A 19,209-nucleotide genomic window follows, 5' to 3' on the forward strand; every position below is an offset into this window, starting at 1 on the left:
TCATCTTCATGGAGGAGATTACTGAGTAGTTTTGGTTCATCAGGCTGACCCCCAGTCTTCATGGAGGAGATTACTGAGTGTTTGTTCATCAGGCTGACCCCCAGTCTTCATGGAGGAGAATTACTGAGTAGTTTGGTGTCATCAGGCTGACCCCCAGTCTTCATGGAGGAGATTACTGAGAGTTTGGTTCATCAGCTGACCCCAGTTCTCATGGGGGAGATACTGAGTGGTTTGGTTCATCAGGCTGACCCCCAGTCTTCATGGAGGAGATTACTGAGTGTTTTGGTTCATCAGGCTGACCCGCAGTGTTTGCTTGAAGTTATTGATGGACGATGATGTAGAGTATGGTACCTCTGTACCTGATAGAGAATTTACTATGTGAGGTGCGGCAGTTGGGAGGGTAAAGGTTATCACAATGTCTTGTGTTATATAGATGGATTTCAGAATTAACATGGAAGAATCCATTGAAGGGTTTATGTAAAATGTCTGGGAGGTATGAGTACTTGTAGATGAAAGTGCATAATTGGCGTACATTAATTGTTATGCTGATTAATGCGGACCCAAAAGCGACTTAAAGAAACAGAGTCTTTATTCCAGGCAAAAACACGACCGGGCGGAACAAGGACGCAGGACAGCAAACATCAAACAAGAATCCGACAAGGACAGRAGCGGAAAACAGAGGGAGAAATAGGGACTCTAATCAGAGGGCAAAATAGGGGACAGGTGTGAAAGAGTAAATGAGGTCGTTAGGAGAATGAGAAACAGCTGGGAGCAGGAACGGAACGATAGAGAGAGAGAGCGGGAGAGGGAGAGAGGGAGGAGGAGAGAGAGAGAGAGAAAGAGGGAAAGAACCTAATAAGACCAGCAGAGGGAAGCACAGGGACAAGACATGAAAATAAATGACAAAACATGACATTAATGTTGTAAGTAGACAATATATTGAGTTTCTTTAACAAAGGTGCAAATGGAGCCAGGTAAATAGAGGAAGTGGCTAGTCTTGCAAATGTATTTTGTATGATGAGAAATTTGTGTAGGTAGGAGGCATATGTACTGGCCCAGACAATATTACAGTAAATGAGATATTGTTAAGTTAAGCTATAGTATAGAGTTAGGAAGCAAGCCTGATGAACCAAACTACTAATCTTTCTGATGATACCAACAGATTTCATCACTGCTGCAGACAAATTGAATATGGTCTTTCTAGGATAACGTTTCATCAAATAAAACTCAGAGGAATCTAGTGGATGTGATTTGTTCCATTTCATTTCCACCAATTGAGATTCTGGCTCTTTTTAAACAATATTTCTTATTCTTACTAGTGAATACAACAAATTGGTATCATCAGAATGGGAAGTACAGTAGAAGACACAGCAGAAAGGTCATTGATATAGATTAGGAATAACAAAGGTCCAATTATGGTGATTACAGTTATTATTCCTGGTCATCGTGTGTGTGTGTGTGTGTTTGGTTAGGGGGTCTGCTATGTATCTGTGCAGTCTGCTAGTCCTATCATGCATCGGTCAAAGACCCATTCTCAGCTCTGGACTGGAAATAGAATGTGGGAATATAACATGTGCTGATTGGCTAACAATTATTGCTTGGTAGTTTTGTTTCTGTGTTTTGTTGGCTTTACCCTTAAGAGTCTATTGATGCATTCGTGCATCAATCTAAGTAACATAATACAAAAAATCCCCATCAAAATGCGCCAATTTAAGTGAGAAATAGGTTTTTGGCATGAGCTGCGTCTCAATCAACCACATCCGCCTATGTCGGCCTTCCTCATCTGCGGTGGAAGATGACTGAGCTACAGTGGTGTTTGTCAGACCATGAGACATCCCGAAAATCGGTCTTCTCATGAAAGCGTCTGTAGTGTCTGTGTGTGTATGTAGGCAGCCACCCGCACCTCTCTGATTCAGAGGGGTTGGGTTAAATACGGAAGACACATTTCAGTTGAAGGCATTCAGTTGTACAACTGACTAGGTATCCCCCTAGGTAGGTAGGTAGGTAGGTAGGTAGGTAGGTAGGTAGGTAGGTAGGTAGGTAGGTACAGATGTGTGACATTTTTAATGTATGTATTCCAGTCCTTGACTAATAATGTCCTGTATTATGTATTATGTCATGTTTCATGTGGACCCCAGGAAGAGAAGCTAATGGGGATCCTAATAAATTACGTTTTTGACGTTTATGAAGTTTTTGGCGTTTATGAATGTGTTATTCAATGCGTATCTAAAATTCAAAATCAAAGAGCTAAATTATCCATGGTATGACCATCTCAAACCAATTCCATATGTTTGCTTAGTAGAACCCCCCCCCCCCCACACACACACACACACAATGGCTTAGACTTTTAGAAGATTTAATTGTGTGTTTTGCATGACCTAGTTTGGGGGTGGTTTGCTATGTTTCCACGGTTTTACTGAGTTTTGGTGTTTTTCAGTTGTACAGTGCATTCGGAAAGTGTTCAGATCCCTTGACTTTTTCCACATTTTGTTACGTGAGACTAAAACATTTTGTTATGTCTAATTCTAAAATGTATTAAATTGATTACCCCCCTCATCAATCTACACACAATACCCTCATCATGACCCCCGTTATTTATTTAGCAAATGTAATACAAATATAAACGGAAATATTACATTTACATAAATATTCAAACCGTTTAGTCAGTACTTTTTGAAGCACCTTTGGCAGTGATTGCAGCCTCGAGTCGTCTTGGGTACAAGCTTGGCACACCTGTATTTGGGGAGTTCCTCCCATTCCTGTCTGCAGATACTCTCAACCTCTGTCAGGTTGGATGAGGAGCGTTGATGCACAGTTATTTCAAGGTCTCTCCAGAGATGTTCGATCGGGTTCAAGTCCGGGCTCTGGCTGGGCCACTCAAGGACATTCAGAGACTTGTCCCGATGCCACTCCTGTGTTTTCTTGGCTGTGTGCTTAGGGTCATTTTCCTGATGGAAGGTGAACCTTCACCCCAGTCTGAGGCCGTAAGCACTCTGGAGCAGGTTTTCATCAAGGATCTCTTTGTACTTTGTTCCGTTAATTTTTCCCTCGATCCTGACTAGTCTCCCAGTCCTTGCTGCTGAAAAATATCACCACAGCATGATGCTGCCCCCACCATCCTTCACCATAGGGATGGTGCCAGGTTTCCTCCAGACGTGACGCTTGGCATTCAGGCCAAAGAGTTCAATCTTGGTTTCATCAGACCAGATAATCTTATTTCTCATGGTCTGAGAGTCTTTAGGTGCCTTTTGGAAAACTCCAAGCGGGCTGTCATGTGCCTTTTACTGAGGAGTGGCTTCCGTCTGGTCACTACCATAAAGGCCTGATTGGTGGAGTGCTGCAGAGAGGGTTGTCCTTCTGGAACATTCTCCCATCTCCACAGAGGAACTCTAGTGCTTGGTCACCTCCCTGACCATGGCCTTTCTCCCCCGATTGCTCAGTTTGGCTGGGCGGCCAGCTCTAGGAAGAGTCTTGGTAGTTCCAAACTTCTTCCATTTAAGAATGATGGAGGCCACTGTGTTCTTCTGGACCTTAAATGCTGTTGGCATTTTTTGGTACACTTCCCCAGATCTGTGCCTCGACCCAATCCTGTCTCGGAGCTCTACCGACAATTCCTTCAACCTCATGGCTTGGTTTTGCTCTGACATGCACTGTCAACTGTGGGACATTATATAGACAGGTGTGTGCCTTTTCAAATCATGTCCAATCAATTTAATTTACCACAGGTGGATTCCAATAAAGTTGTAGAAACATCTCAAGGAGGATCAATGGAAACATGATGCACTTGAGCTACATTTCCAGTCTCATAGCAAAAGGTCTGAATACTTATGTAAATAAGGTATTTCTGTTTCAAATAAGGCTGTAACGTAACAAAATGTGGAAAAAATCAAGGGGCCTGAATACATTCTGAAGGCACTGTATGTGTTTGTTATTTTTTGTTTCTGCAGTTTTCCTGAGCTCCCATGTGAAGAGCTTCAGGCTTTATATGGAGGTTTTCAGGTGAAACTCTTTGATGCTCTGGTGTAAAAAGCCTCTAGGTGATTCTCCTGCTGGACCTCTCCTTGACACGGCTGCTCCTTTACAATTACTGAGCAATCACAGACGTGTGTATAGTGGGAGAGAGGTGTTTGTTAGGGATTAGAGATAATCGTTTAAGTGTTTGAAGCTTTAAGAGGAGGCTCTTTGAAGGCGTCAGTGTGACTAATTTGTGTTAGTAAAACTGTCAGGTGTGGTCATCTCACTGTCACCTCTGACTCTAGCCCCTGGTGTCCCAGGTTGTGATGTGTAAATTCCACTGTGTGATTATGGTCTACTTTCAGCAGGAATTTCTCCATCAAGCAGTTTTTTAGTCCATGAGTAGGCTTAGTCAAGCCAGGAAATCATCTACTTTTTTCATACAGTTACACTCCTGCAAATCCTGAGACCAAGGACTACCTGCATCTCCTGAAACACCAGGGACTTGCGACCCTTTCATTTTCCATGATCGCAGTTTTTTTTTGTATCTATAATATTTTTGTAAGTCTTGTTTGGGAGTGGGGGTACAGATTGCTTGACGTAAATCACAAACTACTTTCAAAACTCAATCTGAAAACATTTTGAGAATGTCATAATGCACACTGGACAGAAAACTATTTTTTAGTCTGACTGTTACTGATGTTGCCAGACACCCCAGTGTAGTGATCAAAGCTTTAGTTAAAACAGTTGAATAAAAAAATAATGCCATATCATCTGGTCTTTGAGGACTTTCAGACAAGTGCAACATTTTAAGATTGTCTTTGTAATGTCATGATATTGGCTTCTTCATACATAGACAGATAAACCCAACGCCTAGCCTGATGTTGAGCAACCAACAACAAAGGAATACTTTGTTTTTCTCATGGGAGAATATGTTCAATACATGTTTGTTTCTGTCCCAGACAAAAAGAGCAAGGTCATTAGTACCTTCAGGTGTAGTTTTTCCATAAACAGACGCACGCACGCACGCATGCACGCACGCACGCACGCACGCACGCACACACACACACACACACACACACACACACTGGGCAGTCCTGGGCCTGAGTTAGAGAGACAAGCTGGCCTCAGCGGATGACTGATTTGTGTACATAAACGTGTGTCATCTCAGATGTTAACATGTCACCCCCCAACACCACACACACACACACACACACACACACACACACACACACACACACACACACACACACACACACACACACACCAGAAACGGAGGAAGAGGCCACACACTAGTCTACTTGCAGCAAATCCACAGACATGGAAACAAACACACAGCTCTGTCTGGCTTGAGTGAATTGAAAACAGGTGCCCACGTAGCTTACATTCTTTTATCCAAAATACACAAGTGGTTTGACCTACCAGGTTTGAAGACCACAGAGAGTCTGTACAATAAATAGCAGAGTGATTCCATTGGAAAGGCCTACCTGTGTGGTAGTGACAGATGTTGAGATAAATGTAAGTAGAGAGTGAGATGTCAACATTAGTATTAAGTTGTTGATAGATGGAAAACTCTAGGTTCTGTCTTTAATGGATCCTTATTGAATTTCGTGGCTCAGCTCAGCTGCAAGGTCTTTTACTGCAATACCTTTCCTCACAAACAGAAAGGACTTCAGCTTTATGTACTGAGTGCCGTAACCGTTCGGACTTGGCAAGGTCGTCCATAATAGGTTTTATTTTGACACATATAGCTAACTGATGTCTTAGAGCAGCTGTCAAATCAATCCAATCAAATGTTATTTGTCACATGCTTCGTAAACAACAGGTGTAGACTAAGAGTGAAATGCTTACTTACGGGTCCTTTACCAACAATACAGAGTTAAAGATAAAACATAAATATATAGAAATAGTGGCACGAGGAATTAATACACAGTGAATAATGAATTACACTAAAGAGTAAAATGGCTGTATATAGGAAGTACCAGTACCGAGTTGATGTGCACTGGTACAAGGTAATTGAGGCAGCTATGCCATTCATTGACTTATTGACTTATTTCAGCAATTTCAGTTTTCATCATCCTCTGTGGCGTCTTCAGGCCTGGTGCATTGCGGTTGACGTACCAAGCGGTGATTCAGCCAGTCAAGATGCTCTCAATGGTGTAGCTGTAGAACCTTTTGAGGATCTGAAGGCCCATGCCAAAACTTTTCAGCGTCCTGAGGGGGAAGAGGTGCTGCCGTGCCCTCTTCAGAACTGTGTGGTTGTGTCTGTTAATTCATTAGTAATGTGGACACTGAGGAACTTGAAGCTCTCTACCCGCTCCACTACAGTCCCATCGATGTGGATGGGGGCGTACTCGCCCCTCCGTTTCCTGTAGTCCACCATCAGATCCTTTGTCTTGTTGATGTCGAGGGAGAGGTTGTTGTCCTGGCACCACACTGCTATGCTAGGTCTCTGACTTCCTCCCTATAGGCTGGCTCATCGTCATCGGTTTTCAGTCCTACCACCGTTGTGTCGTCAGCAAACTTGATGATGGTGTTGGAGTTGTGCACAGCCACGCAGTTGTGGGTGAACAGGAAGTACAGGAAGGGACAAAGCACACACCCCTGTGGTTCCCCCGTGTTGATGGTCAGCGTGGAGGATGTGTTGTTGCCTACACTCACCACCTGGGGGTGTCCACCAGGATCCAGTTGCAGAGGGACTTGTTCAGTCCCAGGGTCCTGAGCTTGATGATGAGCTTGGAGGGGACTATGGCATTGAATGCTGTGATGTAAACAATGAACAGCATTCTTACATAAGTATTCCTTTTGTCCAGGTGGGTGAAGTGCAATAGAGATTGCGTCATCTGTGGATCTGTTGTTGCAGTATGCAAATTGAAGTAGGTCCAGGGTGTCTGGGATGATAGTGTTGATGTAAGCCATGACCAGCCTTTGAAAGCATTTCATGGCTATAAAGTGCTACGGGGCGATATACTTCTTGGGTTTGGGGATTATTTCTGTCTGCTTGAAACAAGTTGGTATTACAGACCTGGTCAGAGATTGGTTGAAAATGTCAGTGAAGACATGCTAGCTGATCAGCACATGCTCTGAGTATGTGTCCTGGTATTCTGTCTGGCACGGCGGCCTTGAGAATGTTAACCTGTTTAAAGGTCTTACTCACATCGGCTTTGGAGAGCGACGTCACAACAGCTGGTGCTCTCATTCATGGTTCAGTGTTGCTTGCCTCAAAGTGAGCATAGAAGGCATTAAGCTTGTCTGGTAAGCTCTCGTCATTGGGCAGCTCGCGGCTGGGTTTCTCTTTGTAATCCATGATAGTTTGCAAGCCCTGCCACATCTGTCGATTGTCAGAGCCAGCATAGTAGGATTTGAGCACAGTCCTGTATTGACACTTTGGATGTTTGATGGCTCGTCGGAGGTCATTGCTTTCACAACTGTATTCTTATTTGCTCTGTCAGGCTGCAGTTATTGTAAGCTGCTGTTGGAATGGTGTGTGTGTGCGCAATAGTGAGTGAATTTGTGTGAAATAATTAAATAATTAATTCATGTAATGGTCACTGTTTTCTCTCCAACTTCTTGTTGCGGGATAATGTTCAACCATATTGAAGTTTAAGAATGCCTGTCTTTTCCCCAGTCAGCTGTAACCAACTAGCATCAGCATACGCACACACACACACACATGCAACACAACACAACACAACACACATTATTCCTCTAACGTAATTTGGCTGCAAAATCCAGGCTTTGGAAAGTCATATTGAAATCATAAAGAAATGTAAAAAAAAATGTTTCCAATTAATTTCTCTAAACAGTCGTCTCTCCTGTCTGCAGCGGTTCCTCAAGGGCTGAGGTTTGATCTGGGCTTAAAATGAACCAGAACCCTCTGCTCAAGGCTGTGTGTGTATATGTGTGCTCGCGTGTGTGCACGTGTGTGTATTTTTTGGGGGGTCAAAACGTCCAGCTTGACATGTTTGCCTGGTGGGAAATCACTGTGTTTCTGGATGAAATAAGAAACAGAGGCACACAGAGAACAGACAAAACTCAGTCTGATTACTTTTCATGGGGGAGGAGAGAGAGAGGGAGCGATAGAATGACCAGCAGGATTCAAAAGAGAGAGGGAGACAGAGAGTAAGAAAGAAACTGCACAGTATGTTTGTGATGGAAAGAGGTGTATGATAGAGAAATAGAGAGAGAAGAGTAAGAGAGCAGAGAGAGAGAGAGAGAGAGAGATGAGAGAGAGAGAGCAGAGAGAGAGATTAGAGAAGAGAGAGAGAGAGAGAGAGAGAGAGAGAGAGAGAGAGAGAGAGAGAGAGAGAGAGAATCCTTGCTGAATGCCCTGTTTTCGCTGCATACAGTGCATTTGGAAAGTATTCAGACTCCTTGACTTTTTCCACATTTTGTTACTTTACAGCCTTATTCTAAAATGTATTAAATTAAATAATGTCCTCATCAATCAACAAACAATATCCCATAATGACAAGTGAAAACTGTTTTTTATGTTTGCTTATGTTTGTTTTTTTAAACAACAGAAATGCCCTATTTATGTAAGTGTTCAGACCTTTTGCTATGAGACTCGAAAATGAACTCAGGTTTATCCTGTTTCCATTGATCATCCTTGAGATGTTTCTACAACTTGATTGGAGTCCACCTGTGGTAAATTTAATCGATTTGACATGATTTGGAAAGGCACATACCTGTCTATATAAGGTCACACAGTTGACACTGCATGTCAGAGCAAAAACCAAGCCAAGAGGTCAAAGGAATTGTCCGTAGAGCTCCGAGACAGGATTGTGTCGAGGCACATATCTGGAGAAGGGTATCAAAAAATGTATGCATCATTGAAGGTCCCCAAGAACACAGTGGCCTCCATCATGCTTAAATGGAAGAAGTTTGGAACCACCAAGACTCTTCCTAGAGCTGTCCACCTGGCCAAACTGAGCAATCGGGAGAAGGGCCTTGGTCAGGGAGATGACCAAGAACCTAATGGTCACACTGAAAGAGTTCCAGCGTTCCTCTGTGGAGATGGAAAAACCTTCCAGAAGGACAGCCCTCTCTCCAGCACTCCACCAATCAGGCCTTTACGGTAGAGTGGCCAGATGGCAGCCACTCCTCAGTAAAAGGCACATGACAGCCTGCTTGGAGTTGACCAAAAGGCACCTAAAGACGCTCAGACCATGAGAAACAAGATTTGCTGGTCTGATGAAACCATTATTGAACTCTTTGGCCTGAATGCCAAGCGTCACGTCTGGAGGAAACCTGGCACCATCCCTATGGTGAAGCATGGTGGTGGCAGCATCATGCTGTGGGGATGTTTTTCAGCAGCAGGGACTGGGAAACTAGTCAGGATCAAGGCAAAGAACGGAGCAAAGTATAGAGAGATCCTTAATGAAAACCTGCTCCAGAGCGCTCAGGACCTCAGACTGGGGCGAAGGTTCACCTTCCAACAGGACAACAACCCTAAACACACAGCCAAGACAATTCAGGAGTGGCTTTGGAACAAGTCTCTGATTGTCCTTGAGTGGCCCAGCCAGAGCCCGGACTTGAACCCGATCTAACATCTCTGGAGCAACTTGAAAATAGCTGTGCAGCGACACTCCCCATCCAACCTGGCAGAGTTTGAGAGGATCTGCAGAGAAGAATGGGAGGAACTCACCAAATACAGGTGTGCCAAGCTTGTAGCGTCATACCCAAGGAGACTCGAGGCTGCAATCGCTGCCAAAGGTGCTTCAACAAAGTGCTGAGTAAAGGGTTTGAATACTGATGCAAATGTAATATTTCATTTTTAAAAAGGCCACATTTACAAAAATTTCTAAAAACCTGTTTTACCTTTTCATTATGGGGTATTGTGTGTAGATTGATGAGGGGAAAAAAATGATTTAATACATTTTAGAATGAGCCTATAACATAGCAAAATGTGTAAAAATTTATGTAGTCTGAATACGTTCCGAATACAATGTATCTGTTGTAATTGGTGCTATTAGGCTGTTGTGAAGTGTGTGTACGTGTGTGTGTAGTGACTGTAGCAGCTATTGAACGGGTGGTCTCCTGTCCAAGCCAACGTCACCACTTCTATAGTTCAGTTCAAACTCATCTGGTCCAATAACCCTATTCCACAATTACATGACTGTGTAAATAACACATTGTATTGTATGTTAGATAGGTAGAAAAGAGGCAAGGGCTCAACAAACAAACCGAATGTGTGGATTGCAGTTTCACATTGTTTGCATACTGCTGTAAATCAGGTAGTATTGCAAGTATCACTTTACCTGTAGAAAGAGAACGGCAGACATTTATGTTGTTTGTATGTCCCTGGTTTCATTGACACATCTCCAACTACTAAATCATTACAATGCTTAATCACTGAACCATGCCGTGAACTGGAGACATGTCTACACTATTACATGGGCTTCTCTGGCCAAGCTACTATTGAACAGTGTTAAGGCGTCAGGATGCTTCAGGTCGACTGGCGCCTAGGCGAACTAAGCTAGTGTACTTGCATACTCCCTTAAAATGACCTTCGCTTGAAAAACGAGAAATAGTCAGAATTAATCTAAGATAATTAATTTTGACGTTTTTGTCGAGGAGATCTTAGTAGCACAATTTTACATCTAAGATGTTTGGTGCAGTATTACTCAATGAAAACATTCCCATGAAATTGAGTCGTCTCTCGTTGAATGACAACAAAGACTTTATTGATCAATCACCAACGAAGGGGCGTAGACTTCAGCTACCGACTACGGCCTCCAGAAAAAAAATGTGCCCGAGCAGCTGAAAAAATCCTACCGAAGTCTAAAACTAACAAAAACGTCACAAAATGTTGTCATAATATATGCACAAACTCTTCCGAACTGTTTTGGCTGGAAAGCATGCGGCGCTTTTAGTCCATTCCAATGACACAACACATTTTTCAGGTTTAATTTCTCTTGTTTGGGATAATCTCTATACTCTTTGTAGTAGCTATGGCTGCCAGAATAGAGGAATTGCAGACTTGCGAGGCACTCACTCAAGACAGTGTGTGTGTGTGTGTGTGTGTGTGTGTTTGTGTGTGTGTGTGTGTGTGTGTGTGTGTGTGTGTGTGTTGTTGTGGTGTGTGTGTGTGTGTGTGTGTGTGTGTGTGTGTGTGTGTGTGTGTGTGTGTGTGTGTGTGTGTGTGTGTGTGTGTGTGTGTGTGTGTGTGTGTGTGTGTGTGGTGTGTGTTTGGTGTGTGTGTGTGTGGTGTGTGTGTGTGTGAATTGAGGCATGGCACCAGACGATGCTCCAGACCTCTGTACTCCATGGTGCTGCTACACTACATGACCAAAAGTATGTTGACAGATGCTCGTTCCAAAATCATGGGCATTAATATGGAGTTGGTCCTCCGCTTTGCTGCTTTAACAGCCTTCGCTCTTCTGGGAAGGCTTTCCACTAGATGTTGGAACATTGCTGCGGGGGACTTGCAAAATTGTTCAGCCACAAGAGCATTGGTGAGGTCGGGCACTGATGTTGAGCGATTAGGCCTGGCTCGCAGTCGACGTTTCAATTAACTCCAAAGGTGTTGAGGTCAGGGCTCTGTGCAGGACAGTCAAGTTTTTCCATGCTGATCTTGACCAACCATTTTTGTATGGACCTCGCTTTGTGCACGGGTGCATTGTCATGCTGAAACAGCATGGGCCTTCCCCAAACTGTTGCTACGAAGGTGGAAGCACAGAATCATCTAGAATGTCATTGTTGACTGTGGCGTTAAGATTTCCCTTCACTGGAATTAAGGGGCCTAGCTCGAACCATGAAAAACAGCCCTAGACCATTATTCCTCCTCTACCAAACTTTACATTTGGCACGGCGCATTGGGGCAGGTAGCGTTCTCCTGGCATCCGCCAAACCCAGATTCATCCGCGGACTGCCAGATGGTGAAACGTGATTCATCACTCCTGAAAAAGCGCTTCCACTGCTCCAGGGTCCAATGGGTTTTCATGGCCGAGCAGCCTAAGCCTAAGATCAACATGCACAATGCCAAGCTTTACACCACCCCAGCTGACGCTTGGCATTGTGCATGTTGATCTTAGGCTTGTGTGCGGCTGCTCGGCCATGAAAACCCATTTCATGAAGCACCCGACAAAAAGTTATTGTGCTGACGTTGCTACCAGAGGTAGTTTGGAACTCGATAGTGAGTGTTGCAACTAAGGACAGACGATTTTTACACGCTAAGCATTTCAGCACTCGGCGGTCCCGTTCTGTGAGCTAGTGTGGCCTACCACTTCGCAGCTGAGCCGTTGTTGCTCCTAGATGTTTCCACTTCACAATAACAGCACTTACAGTTGACCGGAGCAGCTCTAGCAGGGCAAAAGGGCATGGCAGGTATCCTAGTAGTTAGAATTTTGGGCCAGTAACCGAAAGGTTGCAAGATTGAATCCCCGAGCTGACAAGGTAAAAATCTGTCGTTCTGCCCCTGAACAAGGCAGTTAACCCACTGTTCCTAGGCTGTCATTGTAAATAAGAATTTGTTCTTAACTGACTTGCCTAGTTAAATAAAGGTAAAAATTAAATTAAATAACCAATTTGATGGACTGACTTGTTAGACAGGTGGCATCCTATAACGGTGCCACGTTGAAAGTCACTGAGCTCTTCAGTAAGGCCATTCTCCTGCTGATGTTTGTCTATGGAGATTGCATGGCTGTGTGCTTAATTTTATACACCTATCAGCAACGGGAGTGGCTGAAATAGACGAATTCACTAATTTGAAGAGGTGTCCACATACTTTTGTATACAGTACCAATCAAAAGTTTGGACACACCTACTCATTCAAGGGTTTTTCTTTATTTTTACAATGTCTACATTGTAGAATAATAGTGAAGACATCAAAACTATAACATATATGGAATCATGTAGTAACCATGTAAAGTGTAAAGTGTTAAAGTAAAGTGTTAAACAAATCAAAATATATTTTATATTTGAGATTCTTCAAAGTAGCCACCCTTTGCCTTGATGACAGCCTTTCACACTCTTGGCATTCTCTCGATTTGCTTTTCCAACAGTCTTGAAGGAGTTCCCACATTTGCTGAGCACTTGTTGGTTGCTTTTCCTTGACTCTGCGGCCCAACTCATCCCAAACCATCTCAATTGGGTTGATGTCGGGTGATTGTGGAGGCCAGGTCATCTGATGCAGCACTCAATCATTCTCCTTCTTGGTCAAATAGCCCATACACAGCCTGGCGGTGTGTTGGGTCATTGTCCTGTTGAAAAACAAATTATAGTCCCACTAAGCGCAAACCAGATGGGATGGCGTATCACTGCAGAATGCTGTGGTAGCCATGCTGGTTAAGTGTGCCTTGAATTCTAAATAAATCACAGACAGTGTCATCAGCACAGCATAAACTGGGTCTGTGGCTTCGGCTTTTTGGGTTGCATTTACTTCAGTCATTTAGCATACTACTTACTGTACAAAATAGAATTGAATAGAAACACAATGGAATATAATATAATATAATTGAATGGAAACACAATGGAAAATAATTGAATAGAAACACAGTGTAATATAATAGATTAGATTCACATGGCTAACTAAATGATATGTAAAAAGCACGACATATACATCTGTGTGACAGCTAGAGGTCATTGTTATCTGAAGTTGCTGCATTGACAAAATGGCTGCATTATTCATCCCCCATATTGTATCGTTTAATTCAGGGCTTCGGTTATGAATTTGAATCTTTAGAAGCTGATAAATGTGCTAGCCTTAACAAAGCATTGAGCTGTCATATGTTGACAAATTATATTGACAGAGAGAGAATTCCTTACATCAGTTCTCGCCAAGTCCTGGATTGATATTTGGAATAATGCTTTTAGCAGGGATAGTCTGGGGAATATGAGCAGCGCTCAGAGCTGTAGTATGTGTGTTTTTGTGTGTTTATGCATGTGCATGTGCGTGTGTATGTGTGTGTCTGCAAAATGATGAAACACTCGCAGGAACTACTGAAATCCGCTAGGGAGTAACATCAGAGGTTTCCAGAAACAATAGCTGCTGGTTTCGAGACCCTGGCTGCTTCATCTCTAATGTACCATTTATCTCAATAAGTCTGGATTGATTATTGATTGTTAAACTTGGTCCCACTTTAAACAGACTACAACATATTAAGGCTTTATATAGTATACATAAAGTCTTCTTAATCACAATATAAATGCTTCACAAATCATCTATAAACTAATGTCATACTGTATAAATGGTATAAAGTGTGACATAACAGCTCCCTATGTAGGGTGCATTGTGTGTGTGTATGCGTGTGTGTGCTTCAAAGACTCCATCTCGGCAGGGGACTCTAATGAGAATATAAATCAGTATTTCTGGATCTGGACCTAGGAGGGAGAAACGATGAGACCCCCTTTAGCGACTTCACACGCACACACACACTGACATTTCACATGTCAAGGGCATTACTTCACCATGTGTGGACAGACCTATGTCATTTTACACATATAAAACACAGCCTTTTGAACCATATCAAGTTCATAAATATCTTTAGAGAAAGTTTCTTTCTGGACTTTTCAGTCATGATTTATTTTATTGTCATATCTGCTCAGCAGGCTGCCGTTCAGCTATGCCCTTCACCTGGTCTTCATCAGCAGGCTGGGATATCCATCAGGACACGTCACCCCCACAACACACACAACACACACACACACACACAAACACACACCACACACACACACACACACACACACACACACACACACACACACACACACACACACACACACACACACACACACACACACACACACACACACACACACACAACACACCACTCCACACTCCACACTCCACACTCCCCTGGGCAGTTATAGGCCTGGTTAGATGTATGGTTGGATAATCCAGTTAAATGATCACTTAGTCTACAGAACTGAAACAATAAAGGTAAAGTGACTGTAGTACTGTAGAGTTTAGATGATGAGTCAGGCTCAGATTAACGGGGTTAGGTAAAGTGGACTGTAACTGTAGAGTTTAGATGATGAGTCAGGCTCAGATTAACAGGGTTAGGGAAAGTGGACTGTAGTACTGTAGAGTTTAGATGATGAGTCAGGCTCAGATTAACAGGGTTAGGTAAAGTGGACTGTAGTACTGTAGAGTTTAGATGATGAGTCAGGCTCAGATTAGGGTTAGGTAAAGTGGACTGTAGTACTGTAGAGTTTAGATGATGAGTCAGGCTCAGATTAAAGGAGTTAAAGGTTAGAACTAGGAAGAGGAGTTTTTTCAGACGAGTCGGGGATCACTTAGTTTCGATAAATCATTAAATCTGTGATAGGTTTGTAGCTACATATATTCCCACAGTCAGAAATGTATCTAGCCATCTAATGTGGAGTCCCCACCACCACTGATCCTATAGTAGGAGGTGTTAGCTCCAGATGTTAGACAGGGCACAGTTTTTCTAGCTAGTTTACCTAGCATACTGGAAAAGAAATGTCCCATATCTGGTTTCAATGTTTATTAATATTTATTTGTAATAAAGTTAGCCCGGCCACAATATGATGTGCAGTTACCTCAAATATTTTGAAAAAGAAACAAGTTACAACTGCGTCTGTTTTGCTCCCAGCCAGGTCTTTAGACAAACTGTACAACTTTGCCGAGTGTGCTGGTCTGCATCTGGTCCTTGGGCTCAACGCCCAGCAGAGAAACCCTGACTCCTCCTGAACTCCTCCTCAGCGACTCAGCCTCCTCAAATACAGCGCCGGGAAGAAATTCAACATCTCCTGGGAACTGGGCAACGGTCAGTATCTACAAACATTATATACTATATATTATATAATTTATTGCTATTTAATACAGTAGAATTATAAAACATTAGGTAACACTGTACTTGAAGGGTGTATACATAACGCATCCCGGACACCTTTATGAAACCCTTTCTAACACCTTTATGAAACCCTTTCTAACACCTTTATGAAACCATTTCTAACACCTTTATGAAACCCTTTCTAAAACCTTTATGAAACCATTTCTAACACCTTTATGAAACCATTTCTAACACCTTTATGAAACCCATTTCTAACACCTTATGAAACCATTTCTAACACCTTTATGAAAACCTTCTAACACCTTTATGAAACCCTCTAACACCCTTTATGAAACCATTTCTAACACCTTATGAAACCATTTCTAACACCTTTATAAAACCATTCTAACACCTTTATGGAACCATTCTAACACCTTTATGAAACCCTTTCTAACACCTTTATGAAACAATTTCTAACACCTTTATGAAACCCTTTCTAACACCTTTTTGAAACCATTTCTAACACTTTATGAAACATTTCTAACACCTTTAGAAACTATTCTAACACCTTTATGAACCATGTCTAACACCTTTATGAAACCATTTCAACACCTTTATGAAACCATTTCTAACACCTTTATGAAACCATTTCTAACACCTTTATGATATTCATTTATCCATTCTACACTGACATTTTTATTTTCACAGGCACAGTACCCCAACCCAAAGTATTATCCTAGGAATACGTTTTGACTTAAGTTGGCAGAGAACATGCTGTAGGTCTAACATGACATTTACAATTGGTGCCCCAGGGCTTATTTTGAAAAAATAAGTCATGATTGAACAGAAGCCATTCAGAGAGTGAAGAAAGAGTAGAGAGAGAGAGAGCGTAGAGAGAAAGAGCGAAGAGAGAGAGAGCGAGGAGAGAGAGAGAGGGGGGGGGGGGGGGGGGTATTTTGGGATGCTCAAGTATGGATGGTTTTAAAAAAGGAGAAGTTAACAGCTGATTACTTGCTCAGTGATGCATCGTTGACCCAAGAACACCTGCAATATGACAGACAACAAGCAGTATGGCCAGCAGGGGGGAACTATAGGGTCTGTGTTTTTATTTTGGGGAAATTGAGCCTCTTTCTGCTGAGACCATCAACACAGATGGAGAGGAGAGAGAAAGAGAGGGATAGAAAGAGGGAGTGGGGAACCTCCCTGTTATTTTGGCCCATTCTCCTGGCAAGGCCTCCCTCCAGCAGCATTACAATAATGACAATTTAGTTATCGCTCACTTTACTGGGGCACTGAGAGAAACATATTGTTGACAGTGCCTCTCTCGCTCTCTCTCTCTCGCTCTCTCTCTCTCTCTCTCTCTCTCTCTCTCTCTCTCTCTCTCTCTCTCTCTCTCTCTCTCTCTCTCTCTCTCTCTCTCTCTCTCTCTCTCTCTCTCTCTCTCTCTCACACACACTCTTACACTCTCAACTCTCTCTCTCCACCTCTCCAACACTCTGGGTGTCTTCTTTAACATTGCTTGTGTTGGACAGCGTTAGAATTGAAAACACTCTGTGTCTTTCTGTATTACTGTGGTACATAGGGTTCCATTCAAGGACAACATAAAAATGTCAGTAACTGCCCAAGTTGTGTTTAGCAGCAGACTGAGCTAGAGGGGGTCTGTGATGTATAGTTTTAGAAGTGTCAACTGTTCACATTTGGAGCAAAGATCCTCCCCAAGTGGAAAAATCTGACAAGACAAGCTCTCCAAGAAATAGAGGATTTTAACGGGTTAAATAAAGCTGGTAGAATGTATTGAGCAAATTAACCTGAAATGAAGAATCGAAGTGAATGTCGTAATTTGTTTTTAAAGATTCCATTTGCACTCCATCTTCACCAGAGTGGAACGGTTACTGTGATAATGTGGATCATACTGTTACTAATCACGGTCCTGAAACCTTTAATTTCAATCCCTCTCTTCCATCTTCTCTCCAGAGCTAATGGTTACTCGTAGCATGATGGGTCAGACAGTGAACAGTACCCAGCTAGCCCAGGACTAACACCTGCTGAGAACGTTACTGCAGGTCTGTACGCTTACTAATAAGGCCGAGCCACACCTCTTGGCCGAGCTGGACGACCACCAAAAAACGGCCATTTGCTGCTCGATGGTGTGAGTCCGTCTCATGAACACCGTTGTCACTATATGGGCCACACTACAAGGTCCTGAATATGGCAATGGAGTTATCTTTTGAAAATGTGATTTTAAGACAACACACCAACACCCACACACACACACCACGCACCCACGCATCACGCACACGCCACGCCCACGCACACGCGCCCACCGGCCCACGCACACCCACAAAACCACACACACAACCTCACACACACACACACACACACACACCACACACACACAAACACCACACACACACACACACACACATCACACACACACACACACACACACACACACCACCACACACACACACACACACACACACACACACACACACACAGGCCCAGTGTTTATGTAGAAGCCTACAGTCTGATGGTCCCAGGCACTGGTATAGTTAAATAGGCTGTCAGCTGTATAGAGTGTCAGTGGATTGATAAGGTGGCCAAGCGATGTCCCACCTGTCCCCTCGCTCTCTCTTCTCTCCTTTCTCCTTTCTCTTCTCTCTCACAGACCAGATAATCTTTGTCTAGTCCTCTTATACACATTTCCACCCCTCTATCTTAGACACACCATTGGGACTTGCCAAAAGTAGTGGATTTGTTAGGTTCATTGTTGGATTTGTTATATGTTAAATGGTGGATTTTTTCCACTCCAAAAATATGTATTTGGCAGAGCAGCATTTTTTTGCATAGCTGTAGGATGCTTATGTATACTGTACAAAATATAAATGCAACATGTAAAGTGTTGGTCCCATGTTTCATGATCTGAAATAAAATATCTCAGAAATGTTCCATACGCACAAAAAGCTTATTTCTCTCAAAGTTTGTGCAGACATTTACTAACATCCCTGTTTGTGAGCATTTCTCCTTTGCCAAGATAATCCATCCACCTGACAGGTTTGGCATATCAAGAAGCTGATTAAAAAGTATGATCATTAGACAGGTGCACCTTGTACTGGGACAATATAAGGCCATTCTAAAATGATCCGTTTTGTCACACAACACAATGCCACAGATGTCTCAAGGTTTGAGGGAGCATGCATTTGACAAGCTGACTGCAGGAAGGGTCACGAGAGCTGTTGCCAGAGAATTGAATGTTAATTTCTCTACCATAAACCACCTCCAACATTCTTTTTGAGAATTTGGCAGTACATCCAACCAGCCTCACAACCGCTTCGTGTGGGCGAGTGGTTTGCTGATGTTAATGTTGTGTACTGAGTGCCCCATGGTGGTGATGGGGTTATGGTATGGGAAGGCATAAGCTACAGACAACGAACACAATTGCATTTTATCGATGGCAATATGAATGCACAGAGACACCGTCACGAGATCCTGAGCCCCATTATCGTGCCATTCATCC

General features: G+C 43.0%; 1 protein-coding gene across 1 annotated transcript in view; it reads left to right on the forward strand.

The window, feature by feature from the left end:
* The window catches only part of LOC111977950 (inactive heparanase-2), an 80,211-nt gene extending 62,460 nt beyond the window's left edge, over nucleotides 1-17,751 (forward strand). Inside the window, exons 4-5 of the mRNA XM_070448587.1 lie at nucleotides 15,517-15,686; nucleotides 17,667-17,751. Of these exons, the coding sequence (XP_070304688.1) occupies nucleotides 15,517-15,524 (8 nt within the window). The 3' untranslated portion in view covers nucleotides 15,525-15,686; nucleotides 17,667-17,751. The remainder of the gene's footprint in view (nucleotides 1-15,516; nucleotides 15,687-17,666) is intronic.
* Nucleotides 17,752-19,209: the final 1,458 nt, after the last annotated feature.

This window comes from Salvelinus sp. IW2-2015, linkage group LG18 (genome assembly GCF_002910315.2).
Source record: "Salvelinus sp. IW2-2015 linkage group LG18, ASM291031v2, whole genome shotgun sequence".
In the NCBI taxonomy this organism is placed as follows: domain Eukaryota; kingdom Metazoa; phylum Chordata; class Actinopteri; order Salmoniformes; family Salmonidae; genus Salvelinus; species Salvelinus sp. IW2-2015.